Source organism: Sorex fumeus, unplaced genomic scaffold (assembly GCF_029834395.1).
Source record: "Sorex fumeus unplaced genomic scaffold, SorFum_2.1 ptg000037l, whole genome shotgun sequence".
NCBI lineage: Eukaryota > Metazoa > Chordata > Mammalia > Eulipotyphla > Soricidae > Sorex > Sorex fumeus.
Genome location: NW_026606094.1, coordinates 26,867,215 through 26,892,869, shown reverse-complemented (window position 1 = coordinate 26,892,869; position 25,655 = coordinate 26,867,215). Strand labels below are relative to the sequence as shown.

Below are 25,655 nucleotides of genomic sequence, written 5' to 3'. Positions count from 1 at the left end.
TCTGGGCCTGGGCTTTTGTTTTTGGGAAGACTTTTGATTACAGTTTCAATTTCCTTGATGTGAATAGGTCTATTCAGGCACTCTATATCTTCTTGATTCAGCTTTGGGAGATGATAGGAATCCAGGAATTTATCCATTTCTTCTAGATTCTCGTGTTTCGTGGCATACAGACTTTCAAAGTAGTCTCTGATGATCTCTTGAATTTCTTTAGTTTCTGTTGTGATATCCCCATTCTTATTTCTGATTCGATTTATTAGGGCTCTCTCTCTCTGTTTCTTTGTGAGTGTTGCTAGTGGTTTATCTATCTTATTTATTTTCTCGAAGAACCAGCTCTTGGTTTCATTGATCTTTCAGATTGTTTCTTTGTTTTCCATGTCGTTGATTTCTGATGAGCAACTACTTTAAACCACTAGGATGGCTATAGTTTTTTTTAATGAATTCAAAGAAGATGAGCAATACCTAGTGTTGAATATATGAAAAAAGTGATATACTACTGATGGCAATGAAAATAGTACAGCTGCTAGAAAGCAGTTTAGACATTTCTCAAAATTTCTAGTAATTGCACTCATAGGTAAATGTGCAAGAAAAATGAAAAGATTATAACAGCATTGTTTATAAGTCAATAGTTGGAACAATCTAAACTCTCATGGGTCAGGCAGATGGTGCAAAGGGTGGAATGAATATTTTGTATGTGGAGGGTCCTGGATTCCATCCTCCGCACCATCCTGAGCACCACCAGGAGCGGCCAAAAAGATGAGGTGGGGGTTGGGGCGCAGAAAGGAACTATCAGCTGAAGAATGAGTAAACAAAATGTGGCATATCAATATAGTGGAATTTTGTTTGATAATGAAAAGGAAAGAAGTAATCATAAACTACAACATGGACGAACTTTGAAAACACTGTGCTAACTAAAAGAAATCAGTCATAAAGGACCAAGGCCTATAGGTACATTTCAATGTGATGTCTAGAAGTATGGGGACTAATTTATCTGGTACTGAGGACATTCCTAAACATACAACTTTCAGAGAGCAAGTCCTAGACAAGCCATACAGTGTTTGAGACATATTTATGCTGAAAATCTGTTTAGTGTTTATCAAAACTTTAACTAGGCATCCTGTATTTTTATTTGCTAAAGCTGGCAACCAATGCTGTTTACAAGATGATCCCACTCACTTAGATCAAGTTGAACTAGGAATCTCAAATACAGATTGAAAAGCAAGCTGGGGGGTGTCTGGAGCTCAGTAGTTGTACACACCGCTTATGTATGATGTCCTCCATTCAATTCCTGGCATCAAAATCTTAAAAATCAGGCACAGAGAGGTAGTAGAGCAGCTAGGGTACTTGCCTTCCTAGTTCAATCCCTACATCCCATAACTGTGCCCAGCCCCCACCCCCAGGCACCACCAGGAATGATTCTGAGTGCAGAACCAGAAGTAAGCCCTGAACATTTCTGAGTGCAACCCTAAAACCAAGCAAATAAATAAACAAAAATCTTAAAAAGCGAAGGTGTTGGGGCTGGAATGATAGTAAAGCATGTAGGGCACTTGCCTTGCACACAGATAACCTGAGCTCAATCTCCGGCATCCCATATGGTCTCCTGAGTACCACGAGGAGTGATTCCTGAGTGTAGAACCAGGAGTAACCCCTGAGCATCACTAGGTGTGACCACAAAACAAAAAAAAAAAATTATTAAAGGAGATTGAAGATAAGGAAAATGGCTCTGAAAGCATTTTATAATCTTAGCCCAGACTGTGACACAAAAAAATAGCTTTTACCAAAACCCATTTTCACAACTTTCTGACTAAAGGTCTCATTTTCAAAGGAATTAAGGGATTAATTTATATATACTAAAATATATGTATATATGTATATATATACATGTACATGTGTATATATATACACACACAAACAAACAGCTACATTAAAGTAATGTGTTTCTTAAGGTATTTTGCCATGGATGAAGCTTAAATTAAGCTTCCTCCTAACAGCTGAATACATGATGAATTGTATTATGTCTATTTTTAGCCCTGGAGTGCATTGGCAGACAGACGGTCTGAAAATAGAAGCAGGCCTAGGAGAGCACAGAAGTCAGGGAGCTTTTCCTCCCTGATTAATGAAAATGAAGCCAGTTATTTGAGCCTAAATGGTTGGAGGGAAGTGTGTGTAGCAGTGATCAGATTTAAAGACTTATAATTTGGAAATTAGTAAAGAAGGTGTCACTGAGGCAGATTAGGGACAGGGCTGAGTTTCCTGGGAATGCTCAGCTAGTGGGAGCGAAGGATTTGTGTATTTGATCAAGTGCAAGGTCATGGTCTTTTACAAACTGTAGGATAATATTGGTTTGTGCTTTTTCCTCTGCCACAAGGAGTTTAGGTTTACTGAGTAATACTCATCACGATGCTCCTGAAGCACCTCCATCCCTCTTTGTTTATTGGAACATAGCTCTAAACATTTTAGGATAACATTGGTAATGTCCTGTTTCCCTTGCCACAGGGAGCTTAGGTTTATCACAATGCTCCTGAGGCACTTTCATTCCTCTGTGTTTATCTGTAAACTTTTCTCTGTGCTCTCTTCCCAGACCAGTCTATCACCTTTTTCCCCTAATCAGACTCTGTTAATTTGTAAGGTCAGATCCTTCTAAGGACACTTGACTTGTATTCATAAGTGAAATATTGCCTTTCTCCTTCTCTTATGTCCTTTTGCATAGTTTACTTTAAAGCAATGTCTTTTTGTATAGACACAGGAAGATAGTGTAACTTTTGTAACTTGGGACTTAATTGACTCCAAATAATTTTCACTCCTGGGCATCTGCTTTCTCGACTTAAGCCTCAGTTGCCCTTATTTCCTAGTACCCCAAAAGGAGGTACCCGACGAGGGACTGGAAGGACCCAGGGCAAGCTGTGAGCTACCCTGGCATCAAAATGGGCCAAGCCAAAGTGCCACAATACTTAACTATAAGTTAAGAGCATGATCATGGGCAAATTCTCTCATGATCCAAAAACTAACAACTAGACTAGGAATGTGCTAGGGCTAGAAAAGACTAATCTGGTCTGAGCACTGTAGTCTGAGATCTATTGCGAGGTGTTCCCAGGAGAGCCATCCTATAAACTTAATGTATCTCTTACTGTGTCTGTACAAAATGACCAATATTATGAATGCTTACATGGTTGTTGGGCTAGGAAAGGAGAAACACACCCACAGATGGAATTTCACTCTTGGGTGGGTCGTCCTGCTGAATGAGAGTTTGTCCTAGAAGCAGCTTCCCCTGAGGACTTTACCTCTGTTGATTGTATGACCACACCTACATGTAATTATTATCCCAACCCCTCCTACTTTGGGATTTAACTAAGGCTGTAAGAGTGGTCTGGGGGAGGCAGAGGCAGGAAGAAAAAGTATGAAGGAGCAGGATCTAAGAGGAGGATGAGGGCGATCGGGGAAGGGGGATCCGGAGGAGGAAGAGAGCAGAGATGGGAATAGAATAAACTGCAACTAACATCAACCAGCCTGGCCCTTGTTCCCTCCTTTGTCCCCCCACCCCCACCCCCTCATCGCTATTGGCCACCCCAGGGTGGGGGAACCGGCAAGAGACCACGACGGAATGCAGGCAGTGAGGGAGAGAGTCTCTGTGGCCTTTTTAATTTATTTTTTAAATACACAACAAACCATTTCTATCCCACCCCACCCCGCCCTTAGGAGCTATGTCCTAGGGATAATCTCTGGAAACTTTTCAATGCCCCAATTAACGGCCACAGGGCGTGGGGGCAGGAAAGCAGCACCTCCCAGGGGCATGCAGGTGCCTCACCAAGTCATTGACACTCCTTTGCTCCTGAGTGATCTTCTCAGCCTACCCTCAGAGCTTCCGTGCCCAGATCTCACTTATCAGCAAAACATGCCAATGCTGAGCCTGTCGATGGGGGAAATCACCCAAACAAGAGTTCCAGAACAGATTCTGCCACTGAAAACTTGTGTGGCCACTTGAATCCACTAACAGAGATTACAAAGTACCACTCCCCTGCTCTTAGAGGGGGCTGGTGAGACTGAATGAACAAGCACTGCAAAGTGCTTGCTCTGAAGCCTGCAGCCAATTGTGAGGCCTGTCCAGCTCCTCTGGAAGCAGGAAGCAGGTGCTGGAAGTCGTTGGGTGGATTCAGGAGTTGACAACAGCCCAGAGAAGCTCTCGCTCCTTTCTTTTAATTCTGTCCTGGACTCTCTTCCCTTTCCTCTACCCCGTCCTCTGTCAGTGCAAACGTCTTCCCTCTGCAGCTGATGGATGCTCTCTATAAGAGAAACTGATGCCTCCCTCCCAATCCCCTCCACCAAAGTCTGCACCATCTTCACCACCCTGATGTTTCCTTGTGTTCAGGATTCAGGAGCCTCCTGTCTCAGAATCACCTGGACCTGAAAGTTGGGTTTGGTGGGGCCTGATGATAACTCATAGGTAGGAAGCCTGCAGGCTTGAGGACTTGAAATATAGCACCCAGTGTGATCCCCACAGCACAAAAAACAATCAGGTGCACAGGCAACTAAGTGTGGCACCAGAGAGATAGTACAGAGGGTAGGCCTTTTTGCCTTGCATGCAGCCAACCTGGATTCGATCCCCATATGGTCCGCCAAGCTCCACCCAGAGTAACTCCTGAGTGCGGAGCCAGGAGTAAGCTATAAGCACTGCTGGGTGTGACCCCCCCCCAAAAAAAAAAGAAGAATCAAGTGCAGCATGATCTCAACCAGCTGTTAGGAGGTAAATTAGCTGATTATCTGATTAAAGTAATTCACACTGAATTGAGAAGAACAAATAAACTCCTCTACCAGGGAAATTTGCATTCTGACACTTTGCAAACCTTAATGAATTTCCAATTAGTGAAACCTGTGGGATGGATGTTTAAAGAAAAAATCGACCTTGCCTGTGACCCACACCTCAGGGGAAGCTGCTGATATGTGTGCAGGGAGGAAGGATATATGAGTCAGGATTGTTGCAGAGGAAAGAGCTGGGGTGGAGGAAGAGGAGTGGAAGGCACAGAGAGGGAATGGGAAAGAGGGAAGAGGGAACGAAGTGGGGCTTGGAACAGACAAGAGAAGGACATGGGATCTTAAAATCCTCCCCCTACTGGGCCTGGGAGTGATAGCACAGCAGGTTGGGCGTCTGTCTTGCACCGGGTCAAGTCGGGTCCCATACCCAGCATCCCCTCTGGTCCCCACAGCCCCCCAGGATTTATCCCTGATCACAACTCAGAAGTATGTCCTGAGCAGCACCTGGTGGCTCCCCAAAAGCACAAAAACAAACAAAACCATAAAGACTATCTGTATAACTGAAGACTCACAAACATGCAAAACTCCAGCACCAACCTCTTTCTTGCTCTTTTTCTGAATTTTCTGTCCAGGGAGACGCACACAGTTGTGTTCAGGGCTTACTCCTCACCTGGCTCTGAAGTCACTCCTGAAAAAAAAAAAGTCACTTCTGAAGAGAGACCATAGGCCGTGCCGGGGATCAAACCAGAGTTGAGGGGCTGGAGTAATAGCACAGCAGGTAGGGTGTTTGCCTTGAAAACGCAGCCGACCCGGGTTTGATTTCCAGCATCCCATATGGTCCCCTGAGCATTGCCAGCAGTAATTCCTGGGAGCAGAGCCAGGGGTAACCCCTGTGCATCACCGGTTGTGCCCCCCCCCCAAAAAAAAAAAACCAGAGTTGACCATATGCAACCCCTGAATTATCTCTCAGGTCCCAAATTTCCTCATTTCTACATAAGTGTTATGAAAGCTGGTACTCATCGCTTCTGTCCACCACTGTGTCCTTGGTGCCTAGAACAGCGCCTGACACATTCCTGGTGCTCATTTGTTTAAATGAAGTAATGCAACAGAACTCAGAAAAAGGAGGAATGTAAGTGAGATGCCCTACTGCCAGGGAGTTTCAAGGTTACAACAAAGGTCTTATTTACTTGGAGAGAATAAAGTTACTGTTTTCTATTTCCCACTGTGTTCTTTGATAGTGGAATCATAGAGAAAGCAGGTCCCATTTCATCCCAATAAATGGTCCTTCCTGATCTTCTCGGCATCCTCTTTGCACACACAGAAAAACCTCTTCTCTGTTGCACGTTCTAACACATTCAAAAATTACACATTCACAATTACCAAATCACAAACTCAGCTTTTACCCACTTACTGTACATAAAACAGAGCTAATGAGATTAGGCAATAGGAAGCTTTTATATTGCAAAATTATATTAATGGAATTCTCCCAGGAGCTAAGCTGCTTCCTCTCTGAAAGTTAAGCACATTCCAGAAATCACATTAAAACTCTTTCAGACTCCCCAGGTCTCAGGGGTCAAGGGAAGGGAAGACTGAGGTAGCTTTACAAAGCAGCTTATGGACTCTCGACATTTAACGATGGATGAGGCAATCTGCTTTGGGCCTTGGTTCTTTATCTCAAGGAAACCCACAGTATTTTCTCTTTTCATGCCAAAGCTGGTTATACTGGCAGCCTTTTCCCCATCAGTGGAAAGCATGGCAGTAGATACCAATTTCCAGCAGCCTCTGCCTCCCAGGGCAGAACCAAAAACAAAAGTGATTCCTTGTGAGAAATGGTTGGGCTAAGGGGAAAGTGACCATCTAACATTCTACAGGAATGTTCTTAAACCCAGGCAATGGGCAAGAAGACAGTCATTGGTGGTGTTGGTCTTATTCACGGGTAAAGCAAATCAGATGGTCCTTCCTTCATCCTAGCTCAGTGCCTGCATTGGTGGAGAGAGTTTTTTCCTGCGTGTGGCACATTAAAAAAAAAAAGTAGATTCTCGAGTGATAGTACAGTGGGTACGGTGTTTGCCTTGCTCATGGCTCATCTGGTTTCAATCCTAGGCATCCCAAATGCCACCAGGAGTAATTCGTGAGTGCAAAGCTAGGAGTAATCCTTGAGCATCTCTGGGTCTGACTCAACCCTCACCCCAAAGTCTCTTAGTACCAAAGAGATAGTATAGGGGTTAAGGTTTTGCCAGCTCCCATCCTAACCCTGGAACTGCACTTCCAGAGATCTTTCCTGAGCACAGATCCAAGAGTAACTCCTGAGCACTGCAGGGTGTGACCAAAAAGATAAAACAACAAAAATAAAAGAATTTATCTTAGTTGCTCAGAGACTTTGTGTGCATGCCAGAGCTGAGGTTCCAGCCACTGCACCTCATGGTCTCCCCCTGAGCACTTCTGGGAGCAACCCCCAAGCTCTGTATTAGGGAATATCCCTGAGTACCAGGTGAATCCCCAGCCCCCCACCCCCTAAAAATATTACCTTAGCTTGAATTCCTCCAGAGGTAGATCCAAAACAGGGAATCAAATGTTAGTAATTTGTTCAAGAAACTCTGATCAGAGGTGAGAATGTGTGAGATACTTTCTCGGGAAAAGGAGACCACGGTGGTTGGGTCATTAGGCCAGTTACTCTTTGAGTAATGGAGCTCCTACACCCAGGAGTAATGAAGGTGATATTTATACATCATTTCTCGGACAGCCAAGGGTAAGAACATTAGTTCCCTGGCATGTCCAATCTGCCCTGTGACTAAGCAGAGAGAACTTTGCTGTCCACAGAAAGTTCCTATCCAAAAATGAAATACCGTGGTTAGTGTTTGGATTTGGATCAACAGCCTCTGCTATGACTGTTGACTTTTCTAGAGAGCTTGTCTTTAAAAATGGTATTTTGGGGCCAGAGAAATCGTACAGAGGGCAGGGAGTTTGCCTTGTACACCACTGACAGCAGCTTGATCCCCGATACCATATGCAGTTCCCTGAGCATCACCAGTAGTGATCCCTGAGGGCACTGCCAGGAATAAACCCTGAACACCATTGGTGTGGCCCAGCCCTTGCCTCCAAACCCCACCAATAAAACAAATGTTCAGTCATCTAGTGTAGGAACGAAGCCTAATAGAAACGATCTAGAATGTTTTCAGTGAAAGCTGAAACCATGAAAATGTGTTTTGAAACAGGCCATTCTGCTTCGTGTTGTGTGGACTAGTTAGACTTTCGAGGCTGAGTTTGCACTTGGTGTGTCACAGCTTGTAACAGCCTGAGAGTCAGAGCAAGTTATAAGGAAAATCCTGTCTGGAGACAGGTTGTTTTTTCAGCGTGGAAGCTAGGGGAAGTGAGGGTAGGGGAGGTAGGTTGCTACCAAAGGGTGGGGGTACCATCTGCTGTGGGCCTAGCACCCCATGATCCCCTGAACACACCACCAGGGATCACTCCTGAACACAAAGACAGGAGTAGACCCTGTGCTCTTCAAAGTGTAGCCCAAAAACAAACAAACTTGCTCCTCTCAGGGGAGCAAGACTGGATATGAAAAAGGATGGAGAGTCTTCTTCACTTCATCAGAAGATCACTTTTACAGTTTGATTTTTTTAATGATATTCACCTCTTGCCTTGATAAGAGAGAAATTTAATTCACTAATAAAATTTTTTTAAAAAATCAGCCAAGATAAGTACCAGGAGGTTTACTCCATGACTTGGAGGCCAGCCACACATGCTAGAGGAAAAGGCAGCTCAGATAGAGAAGGGAGCACCAAATAAAGGGTGTTGGGAGGATCCTCCCAGGATGGGAGATGCATGCTAAGAGTAGACTATAGACGGAACATGATTGCCACTCAATGCCTCTTTTGTGGACCACAACACCCAAAAGGAGAGAGAGAACAAAAGAGAATGCCCTGCCACAGAGGCAGGATGGGGTGAGGGGGATGGGGGATGGGAGGGATACTGGAATTCGTGGTGGTGGAGAATGGGCACTGGTGGAGGGATGGGTACTCGATCATTGTATAACTGAAACCCAAGCACAAAAATTTGTAAGTCTACAACTGTACCTCATGGTGTTTCACTAATAAAAAATTTTAAAATAAGAGAGAGAGAGAGAGAGAGAGAGAGAAATTTAAAAACTCAAGCTGCTACACTCTACCTAGGACCCTTCTCAAAATTATGTAAACTCAATCCGTTTTTCTTATTAAGGAGCAATTCAAGTTCCTAGAAGTGTGCTCTCCTCCTCTCTTTTCAGTCTTAGGAAGAGGAAGCATCTTAGAGTTTGGGGAGGTCTCAGTGGGACCCTGCATAAAACATCCCTCCTCTCTGCTCCTGCCCACAGGAACAGAGGGAGTCTCCAGCCTATCATTGCATCCTTTCCTAATCCACTTGCCCCCCCAGTCCTGCCAGCCCTGAGGTATCCCTCCCCATGGAGCTCAGGTCTGATCACTGCTTCCAAGCCACAGCCCCAACTCCTCCCCCCGGAGCCTCCAGGGTACTGTGTACACCAGGGCCTGAACCCAGCTGCCCCATCCATTGGGTGTGCTTATCCCTTGGGACCTGATTCCCGCTTGGGATGGGAACCCTTGCATGCCGAAAGCCTCAGCTCTGGAGCTGATATTCCTTGCTGGAAGAAAAGGATTAGAGGCCAGGGACCGCCAAGGATCAGCAGGGACGCCTTTGCCCCTGCAGCAGGCTTGAAGGGGACTGTGAGGACAGCTTTGTTCCTGTGTCTAGCTGTTTTCCTGAAGCACAGATTGAATGTGGCTCCCAGCTGAGTGTGACTGGGCCAGGTGCCTCCTGCATCCCTGGCCTGAGGAGAGACTGGAGCAGAGAGGAGGCTCCAGGCCGCTGGTGGCCCCCACCCCCTCCCCTGGGCTCATGCTGTGCCTGCATGGACTACAGCAGGTGGTCCTCGAATATTTGTCTGATGTTGTTTTTTATTTTTATTCTTTTTTAAGATTTTGGAGGCCACACTTGGCAGTGCTTAGGAGTTGCTCCCAGCTCTGTGCTCCGTGGTTCTACCAGGCGTGCTCAGGGGACTATGTGGTACCAAGGTCAAGCCTGGGTCTCCTGCATGCAAAGCACCTGTTGAGCCCTTTGAGCTGTCTGCCCGGCCCCTTGGATGTTGTTGTGTGTATGTATCTGCATGGAGATCATACATGCAGATCATTTCTGTCTCATACAGATCATTTCTGTTTCTCCTGGATACTGAAGTGCCTCTGTGGCAGAACTCAAATTAAGAATGTTTCGAATGGTCCTGGAATCAGGGTTGTCTTATTTTGCCCAGGAATCATTCCCCTGAATCACATATAAAATCAGCAAAGCTGAGTGAGGGGTTGGTAGCCATTCTAAGAACCAGGAGCCTGTTTCCTATCTGTGGGAGGACGAAGCCCTAGTACAACAGGGCCTGGACAAAGAGAAATAGTGTGTGTGCTGGGGGACCCTGCGTGGGCATACCTGTGTGTGAGCACCACCAATGGTACAATCATGGAGAGGAGAGATTGTGGAGATAGGCCAGCAGAAAGTGTGTGTGGGCCAGGGACAGCTCCAGCTCTTCATAACTTAAACAAAAAAATAAGCCTCATACCTTGTTCCACCTAAACTCTGATTTCAACAGAATCGATTAAATCATTTTGAACATGAGTTACTCTTGCTACCAGGAATCTAAGAGAAAGAAATTGAATTTGTTTTGTTCGTTGTTGTTTTTGCTTTTTTTTGGCGGGGGGAGGGCATACCCAGCAGTGTTTAGGACTTACCCCTGGTTCTACACTCAGAGATCACTCCTGGCAGTGCTCAGGGGACCATATGTGGTGCTGGGGATCAAACTTTGGTCAGCTGCAGGCAAGGCAAGTGCTTTATCTGCGTACTACCTCTCCAGCCCTGTTTTTTGGTTTGTGGGACACACCTAGGAATGCTCAGGGGCTCCTCTCAGCCTGATGCTCTGGGAACAGTGCAGGACCAGGGATCTTGCAAAGCCTGTGCTCAGCTGCTGAGCTCTAACTAAACAGCCCTCTTTCCATTTTTGTGGCTTCTTCTGGTCCTTGTCAAAAGGTCCTTTTGAGATACTTTGCATATTGATCACGGGTTTTCTTTTCAATGCTCATTCATTCAACAAGGCTGTACAGAGTGATGCATCTAGAAACATAGTAAGTGCATATGGAGGTGGCAAAGAGATGCTTAGAAGCCCCTTGTTGCAATCCCCTGGTAGGCTCAGCCTTTGGACCTTCTCCTACACACTCTCTTCAGAAATAAACACATTGGTGGAAACACAAAGTATGATAGAATATTTGATTTCCTTTTCTTGCTTAAGGCACTTAAATTTCAAAATGATAACGGTACCATTTTTCTTGTTATAAAAGTAGTACATGCTTGGCTCACTGTAAAACAAAATACCAGGCAGTAAAGAAGTGAAAATATCCTAAACATCACTCAATGCTTAACTAGCTGTTATAGGATAGATCTGTCTATGCTTTTTATATGCATATATGAACATATTTCATCTTCTAAAATGCCATCACACTGTGCATGCTATTTAATGACCTGCTTTTTCTCACTTAATATGTCATAGATATCATTAAATATACATGCACTCGCCGTTTGAATGACTAGTTGGAAGTACCCTAACTTATCCAATTTCTTATTGGGACATTAAGGGACGTTAAGGTTAATCTCTCAACTTTGTACTATGATAATTAATACCACAACTCTGTTATATTGTTATTACAGTATATTCAGAGCAATTTTTTAATGTTTTGTTATTGTTTTTGGTTTAAGGGCTACATCCAGCTGTGCCCAGGTCCTCCTCCCAGCTCTGTGCTCAGAACTTCCCCCTGATGAGCTCTGGAGATCATATGCAGAGCCAGAATTTGAAACCAGATTGGCTATGAGCAATGCAAGGGCCTTACCCTCTGTACTATTTCCCCAACCCAACAAAAATCTATTGACTGCTATTCATTGATGGCCTTCAAACTCACAAGCAATTTTTTAAAAAGTGTTATTCCCTCCCCTATGCTATTGTTGTTGTGATAATGGGGTTGTACACATTCCTGGCTGTGCTCACAGATATTTTTAACTGTGAATGCAGATCAGCTGGGGTGCTCACCCACTCAGTGGCAACGTCATAGCCCATTATTGATGGAGGCTCCTTGGGCCAAGATTGCCTCAAGGTTTGTACTTGTCTAGGGAGTAATAGCAAAGTATAGTATAATGCCCAAGAAAACAGGAAGACTGGGTATTGTTTGGACCTGCTCTTGTTATCTTGACGGTTGTGACCCAGAGTCAACCTTATTGAATGAGTTTTCTCATTGGCAGAGCAGAATTAATGATATGGAAGCCTCTTTGGACTGCTGTAGGGATTGAACAGCTTAGTAGGGGCAAAGCCAAACACAATGCCTGGGGCTAGAAAGACAGAACAATGGGTAGACTCCAGCGTTGATCCCAGGCTCCACCAGAAGTGAGTGATCCCTGAGCACAGCGCCAGGAGTAAGCCTTGAGCAGTGCTGGGTCACATCCTCCCCACCCCCTCACACACACACACACATACACACACACACACACACACACACACACACACACACACACACACACAGAGGCCCAGTTCTCAGTAAAGGAAGCTGTTAGCATGGTAGAGAAGACTGAGAGTCCCAGCAATCACCTCACAGTCAAGGTGATGGTGGAGACTTGACTTCACCTCCTCTGAGAAACCGCAAACAGTCTTTTTCTGGGGTTAAGTCATCTCTTCCCTCCTCCTCCCAAAATTAATCCTGAAAGCAATGATATTTCTATCTTTCGGGTCCTTCCTTGGGTCCTTCAAGACCCTCCAGAGTTCTTTTTTAAGTGCTTTCTTCTAGATGAGTTCTAAGAAACTATCTGGGTTTCTTATTTTATAATTTCTCCAGATAGGTAGTACTCAATTCCCTACATAAGAGAGGTCTTATGTAAGAGAGATCTTACAGTGATAGTTGGAAATGTTCACTCTGGGTAGGAACTGCATGCTGAAACAGATACCCTCTCAGTAGCTGTATTGCAAACCATAATGCTGAGAGAGGGAGAGAGAGAGAGAGAGAGAGAGAGAGAGAGAGAGAGAGAGAGAGAGAAGTGCCTGTTATAGAGGCAGGCAGAGGGTGGGGTGGGGTGGGGTTGGGGTGGTGGCAGGAGGGTAACTGGAGACATTGGTGCTGGGAAATTTATACTTTTGGAGGGATGGGTGTTTGAACATTGTATGACTGAGACCCAACTGTGAACAGCTGTGTAACATGTGTCTCACAATGAGAAAGAGAGAGATCTTAGAAACATCTTTTCTAAAATCCACCTTATTTTATTTCCTCTGTAACTATCCCTAGGGAGGATACATTTCAGTTGATTCTTTAAAACAACCCCAGAGAGAGAGAACAGGGGGGAATGCGCTGCCACAGAGGCAGGGTGGGATGGGGGGATGGGGGGTGGGAGGGATACTGGGATTAGTGGTGGTGGAGAATGGGCACTGGTGGAGGGATGGGTACTCAATCATTGTATAACTGAAACCCAAGCACAAAAATTTGTAAGTCTACAAATGTACCTCATGGTGTTTCACTAATAAAATTTTTAAGAAAACATAATATGGTTATTCTCCTGAGTTTATTGTTAAGAAAAACCAGAGCTATGGAAAGTAAACTGAATAAATGACATCTAGGAAGTGGCCAGACCATGATTCAAACTTCAATCTGTCGGATTCCAGGTTTTGGTTATTTCAAGTATCAGGGATCCAACTCAGCACCTCACACATGCCTGACATACTCTACTGCTGAGTCACATCCCCAACTCATCAACTTTCCCCGAATCTGAATGTCCCCTGAGGAACTTACTCTAAAGCTACTATGTCCCAAAAGGAACCGGAATCTGCATATTAACAAATATCAAGAGACTGAGATCCAGGAAGGGCCACACAGTGAGAAAAGCAGCCACATTGGCCAGCTGTTTCTGAGGGGGTCCCTCGAGCACTATGGTTTTACCAGAATAAATTTACTGAGAGTTCAGTAACCTTAGAAGGGAGGTTGTGTATATTGGCAAAGGTAGGGGGGCATGTGACTTTTTTTTTCTTAAATGGATATCAGACCAGGACCTGGTTTAAGGATGATTCTGCTGTGTTTGTTGATGTCTTCCTTATCATCACCTCAGAACAGCATCCACTCGCCTCCAGTGGCCTTTCTGTCTCTGAAACCCTAATCATCTGTCTATCCCCTGGGTCATAGTCTTTTATCCTCTGCTCACTCCATTGGCTTTTCTGCCTCACCACAGGCTCCTAATGCTTTACTTCAGTCAAAGGGAACCAGATAAATTAGGAAATTTGTGATACTGTGTGAAGAAGGCAGCAGGGGGTACAACAACAGCTTTCAAACCAAATTCCATGACTCCATGGAGAGTTTCAGAGGCAGAATCTGGGCTAAGGGGAAAGTCTGGACAGGCAGGACTTTGAGTCCTTGGCTTGGGCAGCTGCACTCAATTCTGTTTCATTCCTCTGACTGGAATTCCTTAAAAGATTCACTAGAAAAATGCTTTCTGTGGGAGGGGATAAGTGCAGGGGTGGGGGGGGGTATTGTTCTGGGACCCACACACTCCTGTCAATACTTGGGGGCCACTAGCCCACATGTTAAATTGCTGGGGTGAGGGTTTCATATGGAATACTAGGGATCAAACCCAAGGCTTTGTATTTGCTTTACTATTAAAGCCGCATCCCCAACCCTAGGTCAAAGTTCTTTTAGGATGCGGGGGTGGGGAAAGGGTGTAAGGAAGAGTTTGAAGAGATCACACCCTGTATGGCTCAGTGCTTCTCCTGGCTCTGTGTTCAGGGACTGCTCAGGGAACCATATGTGATGCCAGGGATCAAATCAAGGTTAGCCAGTTGAGACAAGTGCCTTAGAGCAGAATTCTAATCTAACTCTTGTGGCAAATTTTATTTCTCTGAGCTTCAGAATGTTTACCTGCCCTCACAAAAAAAAAGGTTGGCATACAAGATATGGAAACAACCCAAATGCCCAACTGCTGATGAATGGATCAAGAAATTGTGGTAAATATATATATATATATTTAAATATATATATATACCACATATATATATACCACAATGGAATACTATGCAGCTCTAAAATCATTAAAATCATGCAGTTCACAACAGCACAGATGGAACTAGAGGATATGCTGAGTGAAGTCAGTCAGAAGGAAAGGGATAGATACAGAATGATCTCTCCCATATGTGGAACTTAAAGATACACTGTGAGGTAGAACAAAGGTCCAAAAGCAACATAATGGTAAAACTGATCCACACAATTGAGTTTGGGGTGAGGGAAAGATGAGAAGAAGGTGCGATTGGGTCTTTGGAAAGGGAAATGGGTGCACTGGTGGTGTATTGGAATTGTGTGTATAAGAAACCATTATCAATTGTATTGTAAATTATAAAATCTCAATTTAAAAAAAAGAAAGTTTGGCATAAATAGCTGATAGCTCTCTTAGTTTGCTTGGGCTGCCCTAACAGAGCACCACAGGCTGGGTGTCTAAACAATAAAAGAAATATTTTTTTCATGTTCACTTCAGCAGCACATATACTAAAATTGGAATGATACAGAGAAGATTAGCATGGCCCCTGCGCAAGGATGACATGCAAATTTGTGAAACATTCCATATTTTTGTAGACTATAGACCAAACATGATTGCCACTTAATGCCTCTTTTGCAAACCACAGCACCCAAAAGGAGAGAGAGAGAACAATAGGGAGTACCCTGCCAGAGAGTCAGGGTGGGATGGTAAGGTGAGAGGAATACTGGGATCATTTGTGATGGAGAATGGGCACTGGTGGAGGGATGGGTACTTGATCATTGTATAACTTAAACCCAAGCACAAAAATTTGTAAGTCCACAACTGTACCTCATGGTGTTTCACTAATAAAAATTTAAAAAATATATATATTTTCCTCAAAGTTCTGAAGGTTGGACATCAAGAAAAGTTCTGGGGAGATAATATAGTGGGTAAGGGGCTTGTCTTGCATGTCACTGACCCAGGTTTGATCCCTGTTACCTATATGATGGTCCAAGCCTTGCCAGGAGTGATCCCTAAGCCCAGAGCCAGAAGTAAGCCCTGAGCATTGTAGAATGAGTCTCACACTCACCAAAGAGAGAGAGAGAGACAGAGACAGAGAGAGACAGAGAGAGACAGAGGGGGAGAGATGTGGACAGGTTTCAAGGCTCTTTCAGTGGCCAGCAGCTGCCCATTCTTAGTGTATCTTCACTTTTTTAATGCAGGCAAACTGCTACATCTTCCTCTTCTGATAAAGATACTAGTTCTATAGACTTAGGCCTCCCCCTTATGACTTTACTTAACCTCAGTTGCACCTTTAAAAACTCTTGTCAGAGAGTTCAAAGAGCTGAATGCATGCTTTGTATTCTGGGGACCCAGATTCCATCCCTAGCACTGCATGGCTTCCTAAACACCACTGGGAGTGACCTCCAAGCACAAAGCCAAGACTATCCACCATGCTGTCTCATTTTATGCAAGAAAGAACTAAGATAGACCATAGAGCTAATAAAACAGTAAATCTGTAGTGCATACCCAAATCATCTGTCTACAGTGTCCCCAGTTAGAATCATTGGACCATCCTGATTAAGGAAAAAGTCAAAGCTTTCACGATGCACTACTGGTGAGAGTGCATATGTAGGAATTCTAGAACAAGATAGTGCTACTTATACTATTCTACATTCAGAATGAACAAAAAAAAAATGTTTACATGTCTTATGTTCTTCTAACTTGCCAGGTCTGTCCACTAAGTCATAAATGCATTTCAACCCATCTTCAGGACAGTTTTGGGAAAGGGGATCCTAGCTTCCAAGTGAAGACCAGAAGTGTTAAGGAACGTGTAGAGTCACCGAACTACAAGGTGTGATTAGGAGTCAAAGCACAGACATGAGCACTTAGCCATTATGCTATCCTGCCCCTTCATTTTTCCATCCCTGCCAACACAGTTTCCATCCAATTCAATTTTCAGGGAAGGTCAGTAGACTGTACAGCTATCATTAAGAGAACTGGAGAGAGAGAGAGAAAGAGAGAGAGAGAGAGAGAGAGAGAGAGAGAGAGAGAGAGAAGGAGAAGGCACCTCCCACCAAAGGAAATTGGGAAGTCAAGAAAGGAGGATGTCACTGTCACTGTCCTCCCGTTGTTCATCGATTTGCTCGAGCAGACCCAGTAACATCTCCATTGGAGACTTTGTTGTTACTGTGTTTGGCATATCGAATACATCACGGGTAGCTTGCCAGGCTCTGCTGTGCGGGCAAGATACTCTGAGTAGCTTGCCGGGCTCTCCGAGATGGGCGGAGGAATCGAACTCAGGTCGGCCATGTTGGCTGCGTGCAAGGCAAACGCCCTACCACTGTGCTATTGCTCTAGCCCGAAGAAAGGAGTAAATAGTAGAAATTTATCATTGTCATAGTCTTTGCAGAGCAGGAAGGAAAAGGGGGTCAGACTGAATACTCAGAATCAGCAGAGATGAATTTATAATTCTGAGAAGTCAGCACATTCTTGAGTTCCACGATTTGTGGCCTCATGTGGTGTAATACTCAATTTGTTTTTGCTTTTATTTGGTTTGTTGTTGCTCCTGTCATTGCAGTGTTGAGGGAAGGGAGGCAGGGGTAGAAAACAGACTCCCATATGTGAGGCACCTGTTCTTCCCCTGAGCCATATCCCCACACCCCTGGTCCTGATTTGTTATTGTTGTTGAGAGGCGGAGAGATGGAGTGTTCTATTTTTTCTTTTTGTACCACATCTGATAGTGTTCAGGACATATTCCTGGACCAGCACTCAGGAATCACTTCCTGGAAGTGCTCATAGGTGGTGTCAGGGTTTGAACCACTGTTGGCAGCATGCAAGGCAAGTGCCTTAGCTGCTGGACTATCTCTCCAGCCCCTAAGACCTGGTTTTATCTTTAAGGGACTGTCATGAGTTGTGTTTTAGTCCAATCAAAACCAAACGAATGGGGCTGGAGCGATAGCACAGCGGGTAGGGCGTTTGCCTTGCACACAGTCAACCCAGGTTCAATTCCCAGCATCCCATACTATACCCCGAGCACCACCAGGAGTAATTCCTGAGTGCATGAGCCAGGAGTAACCCCTGTGCATCTCCAGGTGTGACCCAAAAAGAAAAAAAAAATTTAAAAAAAAACGAATGTAGGAACAGCTTCTCCGAGAGAGAAGTATCACAGCATCCAAACTACAAGCTCAGGCCAGCGTGTTTTGCTTTCCTAATCCCAGAGAGTTTATCTCAGTTTTGACGAGAAAGGATGAGATTCTAATTTGCACAAGGCCTGGATGATCAGGAGTAAACCTTGTGCACTGCTGGGTGTAGCCCCAAAACCTAAAAAAAAAAAAATTTTTTTTTAAGTAGTTAAGATGGATACTACTGGGAAGACAGCTCAAAGGGCTGGAGCATATGTTTTGCATACAGGAGTCCCAGCACTGCTTAGGGGTGACTCCTGAGCACTGTCAGGAGTTATTCCCCCACCCCCACTGCCCTGCCTCAAACAAAATAATCAAGATGGTTGACTTTTTTTTTCACTACCATAAAAAAATGCCAATACTGATAAAGCCCAGCTTCAAGGGAAGGGAACAAAGAACCAACATAGTGAGGGGGATGGTGGAGAACCTACAGCTGATTCGCACCAGCCACACCCATTGTGGTTGAGTCTTGTCTGCGGTTTCTGAAAACTTAGGGTACAAAATGTTACTTCCAGGAGACCATTTTCAGCCTCCCAAATGCAGGGTAATCAGAAGACTCTATTAGATTAGAAGTGCCCTCAGTTTGAAACAACAGAATTAGAGTAAATGGCAAAGCCCTCTCACCAATGTGTAAAAACATGGCTTACCGTTTTTCTCATTCATTTTCCCAACCAAAATTCACCAAACCCTGCTGAAGACTCATCCTCCCACCAAGTGGTTTTCCCCCTCAGTCAGTGCCCGCTGGCTCCAGGCTCTAATTGAATAGGTCAGAAAAGAACAGTCAGTGGACCAACCACCCCGACCCGAGACCTTTCGAAAACCTCAGCACGTGGAAAAATTCTACAATAGGGCTCTAGGGGGCGGGTGATGTGGCCGTTATACGCTCAAGAGCAGTGATTTCAAGGACTGCTTCAAAAAGGATTTGCAAAAAGCCCTTTGGAAAGAGAACATGAGCAACTCAGAGCCCATGACATGTTACAAGGACAAACCCGACTGCACAGAGATCCAGAGCAGCATTGAATGACTTATTTATTCAGTCCTGCTCTCTGCAAACTTGGGAAACGATGACATCTTTTAAATTGCCTCCCCTGAGCTCTGCCATTGCATCACAGGGTGTGGGAAATGTTCACAAATGTTTGGGGCGGGGGGAAAGTGGAATGTTTTACAAGGTGAAGATCACAGCCTATACACATGTTTCCAGTAGATTCTGCAAACTGCCCCTGTGTCACACAGTCTCTAGACTTGGAGGCCCAGAGGGATAGTATAGTGGGTAGGGTGTCTGCCTTGCATGTGGTCAACCCTGGTTTGATTCCCCAGCATCTCATATGGTCCCCTGAGCACTTCCAGGGGTAATCCTGAATTCAGAGCCAGGAATAACCCCTGAGCAATGCTAGGTATGCCCCAAAACAAAAACAAACAAAAAATTAGTCTCTAAACTGAAAGGCCAATAGCAGATCCAGAGAGGAAAGAAAACCCTGACTTTTATCCTCTTCCACCTACTGGTTTCACAAATTTGTTTGAAGGGCTAAAGCTCTTCTGAGCCTGCAGGTGGAAAATTATTACATATGCCATTTAGTCATTGTCTAGCTTCCTAATTTTACTCCTCCAGCAAAGCGTTTTCTGGCATTTTGTGGGGAATGTTTCTGTTCTGATCGCCACTAGCACAAGCGCGCTGAATTATTTTTAGCCTCACACAGCCTGCAGAATCTTTGCAGGGCCTGGGGTTCCTTTGCATGGTAGTGACATGAAATAGGAAGGAAAAAAATATACAGTGGTAGCAGCACCTACGTAACCAAAACACAAGGAAAGGCAGCCTCGTGGCAGGCTAACTAGTGAGCAGAGCTGAAAACTAGGATGAGACAAATGAGTGAGTAATGTCTAAAATTTAGGAGCCTCTCCACTGTATTTGCATGAACTAAGAGGGAAGACCCCCTTGTAGCTTGTACCCAGAGTATCACTTGCCTCTGCTTAGTCCAGGCCTGGCTCATGGCTTGACTGTCTCATTTTCCCAGTCACTCAACTGCCTGCCTAACATCAACACCGACTTTGTAACTCCTGCTATTGACAATATTCAAGAAAGAAGAGCTTTAAGGAGGAGAAGACTCATCATTGGTGGTATTACAGTGAGAGGTCCATTGAGGGATTTGGACACATGTTGACTATCACTCGCAGAGCAGATGCTAGAAGAGTTGGTGGTGCTGACCTGTCCTGGGTAGCCCTGGACAGAGTCCAGATGACAGGCCATGACTAGGCCCTGGTTTCAGATGTTTTCTCAGGTGCATTTCCCAGGGAGATGCCTTCTCTGTAGGAAATTTCCTTCTGTCCCCTGGCTTGAGTGTCAGTGTGGAGGAGTCTGATCTGAAGCCTTTCCATCTATTGCTACCTTTCCGAATTAGTTGTAGAGTCAGAGAGAAAGAAAGTGGAAATCTCTGGTTCCTGTATAGTCACTCGTGGTTGAACAAATCAGGTTTTTCTAAATATAGGGATATATTTATTTGCATATCTCAGAAAAATGTGGACTCTTCCCTTGCCTCCCTCTACCCTTGTGTCACACACAGAGGAACATGAGCACTTGCTCTACCTTCTAGGACTCATTTCCCTGGGTACTTTTAGACATTTACATCTCCTTCCCCACAACTACTTACCCCACCCCAGTTAGTACCTTTCATGGAGCTTACTGGAAAATCCAAGCACTCAGCTTTGTGGATTTTTTAACAGAAGAAATTGATTCAGAGTGAGTAATGCTGGAATGAATAATGAAATCATGGACCCACAATCTTAACTTTGGCTTTCATTTAGCTGGAATATTTCCCTGGTACCAGAGAAGAGCCCACCCAAGGTTCAGAACCATTTACAGTACCATGTAAACTCCATGGACAGTTTATGTTGTTTTTCACAATATCTGAAGGAAACATTCTCATCCACAGAATTTCTACCAGTGTGATTCAGCTTTTGAAATCATTACAGACTAATCATCATTATGACATGATCATATTTCAATTATCCCTTGTGTCGTCTGGATACATTAAAGTAACTGTGAATTCCCTCACTGAGAGAAGTTACTTAAAATCATAATGTGCATAAGATTTTGTTAAGCATGTTGGGAAACAAGGGGATAAATACTAGAAACAGCCACAGAATCAGCAGATTCTCTAGTGCTCATTCAGAAGCCATAATCTTTTCTTATGATGTGGAACAAGGACTATAACTGAAAAATGGCACATTTGTTTGATTATAATTTGTGTTTCTAAGTGCTCTGTGATGTAAAACCTAGCAAGCTGTTCCTTTCCAGACCAAATGTGGCCAACGAGGTGCATTTACCCAACTTCACAATATAATAGGCATTTTCCAATAACAGTTCCATATTATGAAAATCATCCAATGAAGGGAGTTTATCAGTAAAAGTACAGGTCTAATATGTTGGAGAAAAGGAAAAGCAGCCATTTTCTAAGAAATTATCTTAGAGGAGGAATTTAAAAGAGCAAGAGGGGGCAGAGAGGTAGTATAGAGGTTAAGAGGTCTTGCTGCAGCTGGTGCTGGTTTAGTTCTTAGCAACACATGGTCCCCTGAGCACTGCCAAGAGTGACTCCTGAGCACAGAACAAGGAAATTTCCCTTAGCTGTTGAACACACCCAAAAACCCCTAAAAAATGAATAGGGGCCAGGAGGATAGTACGGCAGATAGGGTACTTGCCTTGCACACAGCCAACCTGAGTTTGATCCTTTGATTCCCATATGGTTCCCCAAGGACCCTTAGGAATGACTCCTGACCACAGAGTCAGGAGTAAACTCTGAAAGTCACCAAATGTGACCCTTCCCTCCAAAAAGAAGGAAAATACAAGAACAAATTAATCTTTAAATATAGCACTTTTCCTTTAAAACAATGAGATTAAAACCAACCACATATAAATTAACAGTTGATAATGGAGTGTTAAGCATGAAATGGAAAGGAATAAGAATGGAATGGAATATTATGCAGTCATTAGAAACTGATTCTGAGGGTTTGGAGAGATAATAAAGCAGCCAACCCAAGTTTAATCCCCGGCACCCCTGATAGTCCCCTGAACAACATCAAGAGTGATCCCTGAGCACAGTGCCAGGAGTAAGCCAGAAGTAAGTCATGAGCACCAATAGGGTGCATAAAAAAAAGATCTTGATGTTGCCAAGTGTCAAAATATAAAAATTATGCTAAAATATCCTTTCTGATTCCAACACTATAAATAAGTACATATTGGCTGCAACTTGGACAGCAACGGAAGGCATCGTATTAAGCAGCATAAGTCAAAAAGAGAAGAACAAATACCGGATGGAAGATCTCACTCATCTGTAGGATAGAGAGAAACAAAACAAGGGAACAGACAATATCAAATGATAACAAAGCTTTGGTCTTTGGTTGCAAAGCTGAAATCACCAAGCAGTAGGAAGAGGAGGACTAGAAGTGACATAAGGACAGCGGTGAGGGCCTTGGGCACTTTGGTGGTAATGAAGCACAGAATTTTATATATCAAAACCATCAGTGTTAGCACTATTGTAACCATGTTGCCTAAACTACAATTTGTTTTAGAAATCACATACAAATAAAGCAAGTGCACAGGAAGTATGGAATAGAAAGAAAACAGGTTGTATGTCAAGGTGATTGGCCTGTGGATAATTCATCTTCATAATCATTTCTTTTGTAGCTGTTATCATGTGATTATATAATGAGCAAAATTGGAAAGGAAAAGGAAAAGAAAACAACTCAAGTGAAATATTTCCTATGCTGGGCAGAATCAAATCAGTGATGCTTGGGGTCAGTCCCCCTTCTCCCTTGCTCCTTCAAAGCTGCCTAGAATCTTCACCTCACTCTGGGTCATAGGAAGTCTCCCTTGCCAACGGTTGCAGTTTAGTGGAATTTTCCATCTCTTTTGATAACAAATGAAAGAACTGCATTTGAACCCAGGTTTTCTGTGACATGTATTAGGTTTGAAATCTGACAGAAAATGATGCGTTTTTTTCTCTCTCTTCTCTCTCTCCCTTTCTGCAGTTCTGCTAAGCCAATATTCTCTAGAATGAGCACAAAACAAGTCAAATAACAGCTAAAACAAATCAAACAACAGCTTTTGTACATCAACATCCAAAAGGAAGATGCTTGGGAAAGATCAGAGTACAGAGATGGATACGGACAAGAGCGAAGCACCCTCTCGTGAAAGCAACTTCTAAATCTAGATGGACAGAGATGGGAGTGTTTTCTGGAAAGAGATACAATCATGGATCAAACACCACCAGCTCATTGGAAACTGTCATTGAATAAGATCAGATAACATTCATGAGATGTCACATTCAGGAAATACATTAAGGAAGAGAAATACACTTGTGCTAGCATTAATGTGTAAAATAATGTATGTACTGAGGTTTGTAAACTGTCCTTTTTTAATCAAACTGAAAATGAAAAGCTTTAATCTTTCAATGTCATTTTTAAAAAAAAAAGGCAGTCTATCTAAATTATTACGATCTCAGTAAAGCACCATTTGTTAAGCAAGTATCTTAGAAAATGCCTCTGAATGTTTTCACAGGATCCTTGCTATCTGGGTCCTCATCTCTGCCATTCATTTTACCGTGTAATTAGTTATAGCCACTCTGTTAAGAGATGGACCAGTACAAACTTTTTACCAAGTCTTTGTTCAGTTTAATCTGTCCGTACAAGTTATTACTGAGAAAGTGTTTTTGACACATACTACTACTCCATTCAGCTGTATATTACAGGAAGTACATCTTTACACCTTAGGATCCTGAGCAACATAGAATTCCTTGTCTTTCAGGAAACAATGCCAAGGAATACTGAAAAATCTAGAAAGCTCATTTTCACCATGGATGCTCACATGTAATATATAGGCTACTATCAAATAAACACTTTTTCTAATTCTCCCTAGTATACGCATAGGAATTTAATACACTTTATAAATAGGTATCTAAGGTATCTCCTTTTCCCCTTCTATTTCTTTACCATACATGCCATCAGAAATTTATATCTTTTTCTTTACTAACATTATTTTTGTTTTTGAAAAACTGTTCCATTAATTCTATTTCTAAATGATAGTAAATGGTACTAACAAAAATAATAATTTAATAGCCTTAGAAATAAATGAATATATACTTATACAGGTCAAAGAAACGTGGTAAGAGTAAGCTTTTTGTTTACTAATGTTGATTTCAAAAAAATACTCAGATTTTTGGGGTCGGTTAGCATCCGAAAGTAGTTATAACTGATCAGTTGTCTTCAATGATCTTTCACTCCCAGGCCTTCCCCATGCCCCATCATCCTCACTACATATCCTACAATACGCAACAGCAGAAAAATATTTCATTGTGAAGTAGCCAATAGCTTGAGAATGAACACAAGCTAAATTGTACATGCAGAAATTATCAGTGTAAGTCAAATCACATTCTTTACTTGAGCAAAAAATACAAGCATACAGAATGCTTTCATTCATAGACTCAAAAAATAAGATCAACTTAGCAAATAACATCAGATGGAGGATAAGACAGGAAGGTGGATTTCTCTTACCCTCTATTTTTTAGGACCACACACCAAATTTAGCTAAATGCTTCTGGTATTGACCATCTTTTCACCAAAAGTTAAATGATGTTTCAAATGTCTGAAAGTCTATTACAGGTATGCTTCAATAAGTTAAATACGATTCAGAGATTTTCTTTTTGAAAAAAATTATGGAAATACTTATTATCTCTAACTGAATTATTAACCATTCTGGGAGTTATTTGTTGCTTTAAATATTAGCTCTCCCACTGTATTCAAAATACCCTCCTTACTAAATTTAATTACACACAACTTTTCAAAAATCCATATTTTATTTAAGGAAAGTATCTCTCCACTTTAGCTAGAACAAAAATAAAAGGTGTTGACTTTCCTAATCTATATAAATTGTGGCTTCCATTGGGAGTCCAATGGAATAATAGTGAACTAATAGTGAACTTGCAAAATATGAAAAAGTACTTCCTATCTACATGAAAATACTTTTTAAAGTTTCTTTTCCCATTAAACCTAAGTGTAATTTAACATGCCACAGTGCTCTGAAGATGGGTCATTGATGATGTACCATTTGTACATAGATAATACACATGTAAATCACTAAATGTTAAGTATAAGAAGTTGTTTTTATCTTTTTTAAGAAAAATAAATAAAGTGACTCCCTTTCTCATTCTGTTCTGTTATATTGCGTCCAAAAGTTGTGTGTAATTTTTTTAAGGTCCAGGAAATATAAAGAAATTTGTTGGAATATCTGAATTTCTGTAAAAATAAAACTAAGATTTTGTTACTTAAAAATTGTGTGGTAGTATGGTACACATTTTGTGCATTCAGTATATGTCCAATGATCCAAGAAACATGATGACATGACCAAAAGAACTATTTTCAGAAAATCTCTTTGCTTCCAAGTTCCGTCTTTGCCAACAGCAGACATTGATTAGCTATGCTGGAAGAATTCATGTAGAAGGCATGATTAACATCTCCAAAGACTCTACTAGCCAAATATAGACATACCTTCAAGCCAATCCTCATATTCTCAGTGGAATGAAATTGATAATTAATAACCAGGCTCTTCAAATAAAACTCAACCTAATGTATCCAATGAATTGTTTAACGTCCACTTTGCAAATTGAAAAT

The 25,655-nt window shown here is 42.8% G+C and overlaps 1 protein-coding gene and 1 non-coding gene across 4 annotated transcripts in view; both read left to right on the top strand.

Annotated features, from left to right (window-relative positions):
* The window catches only part of LHFPL3 (LHFPL tetraspan subfamily member 3), a 609,123-nt gene extending 583,936 nt beyond the window's left edge, over positions 1–25,187 (top strand). For all 3 annotated transcript variants that reach the window (XM_056118003.1, XM_056118005.1, XM_056118004.1), the window contains one exon: positions 23,019–25,187. In XM_056118003.1, coding sequence (XP_055973978.1) covers positions 23,019–23,047 — 29 coding nt within the window. In that variant the 3' untranslated portion in view covers positions 23,048–25,187. The remainder of the gene's footprint in view (positions 1–23,018) is intronic.
* LOC130027827 (U6 spliceosomal RNA) lies at positions 15,320–15,424 on the top strand. Its single transcript, XR_008793054.1, has one exon. It is a non-coding gene; the product is annotated as a U6 spliceosomal RNA (small nuclear RNA).
* Positions 25,188–25,655: the final 468 nt, after the last annotated feature.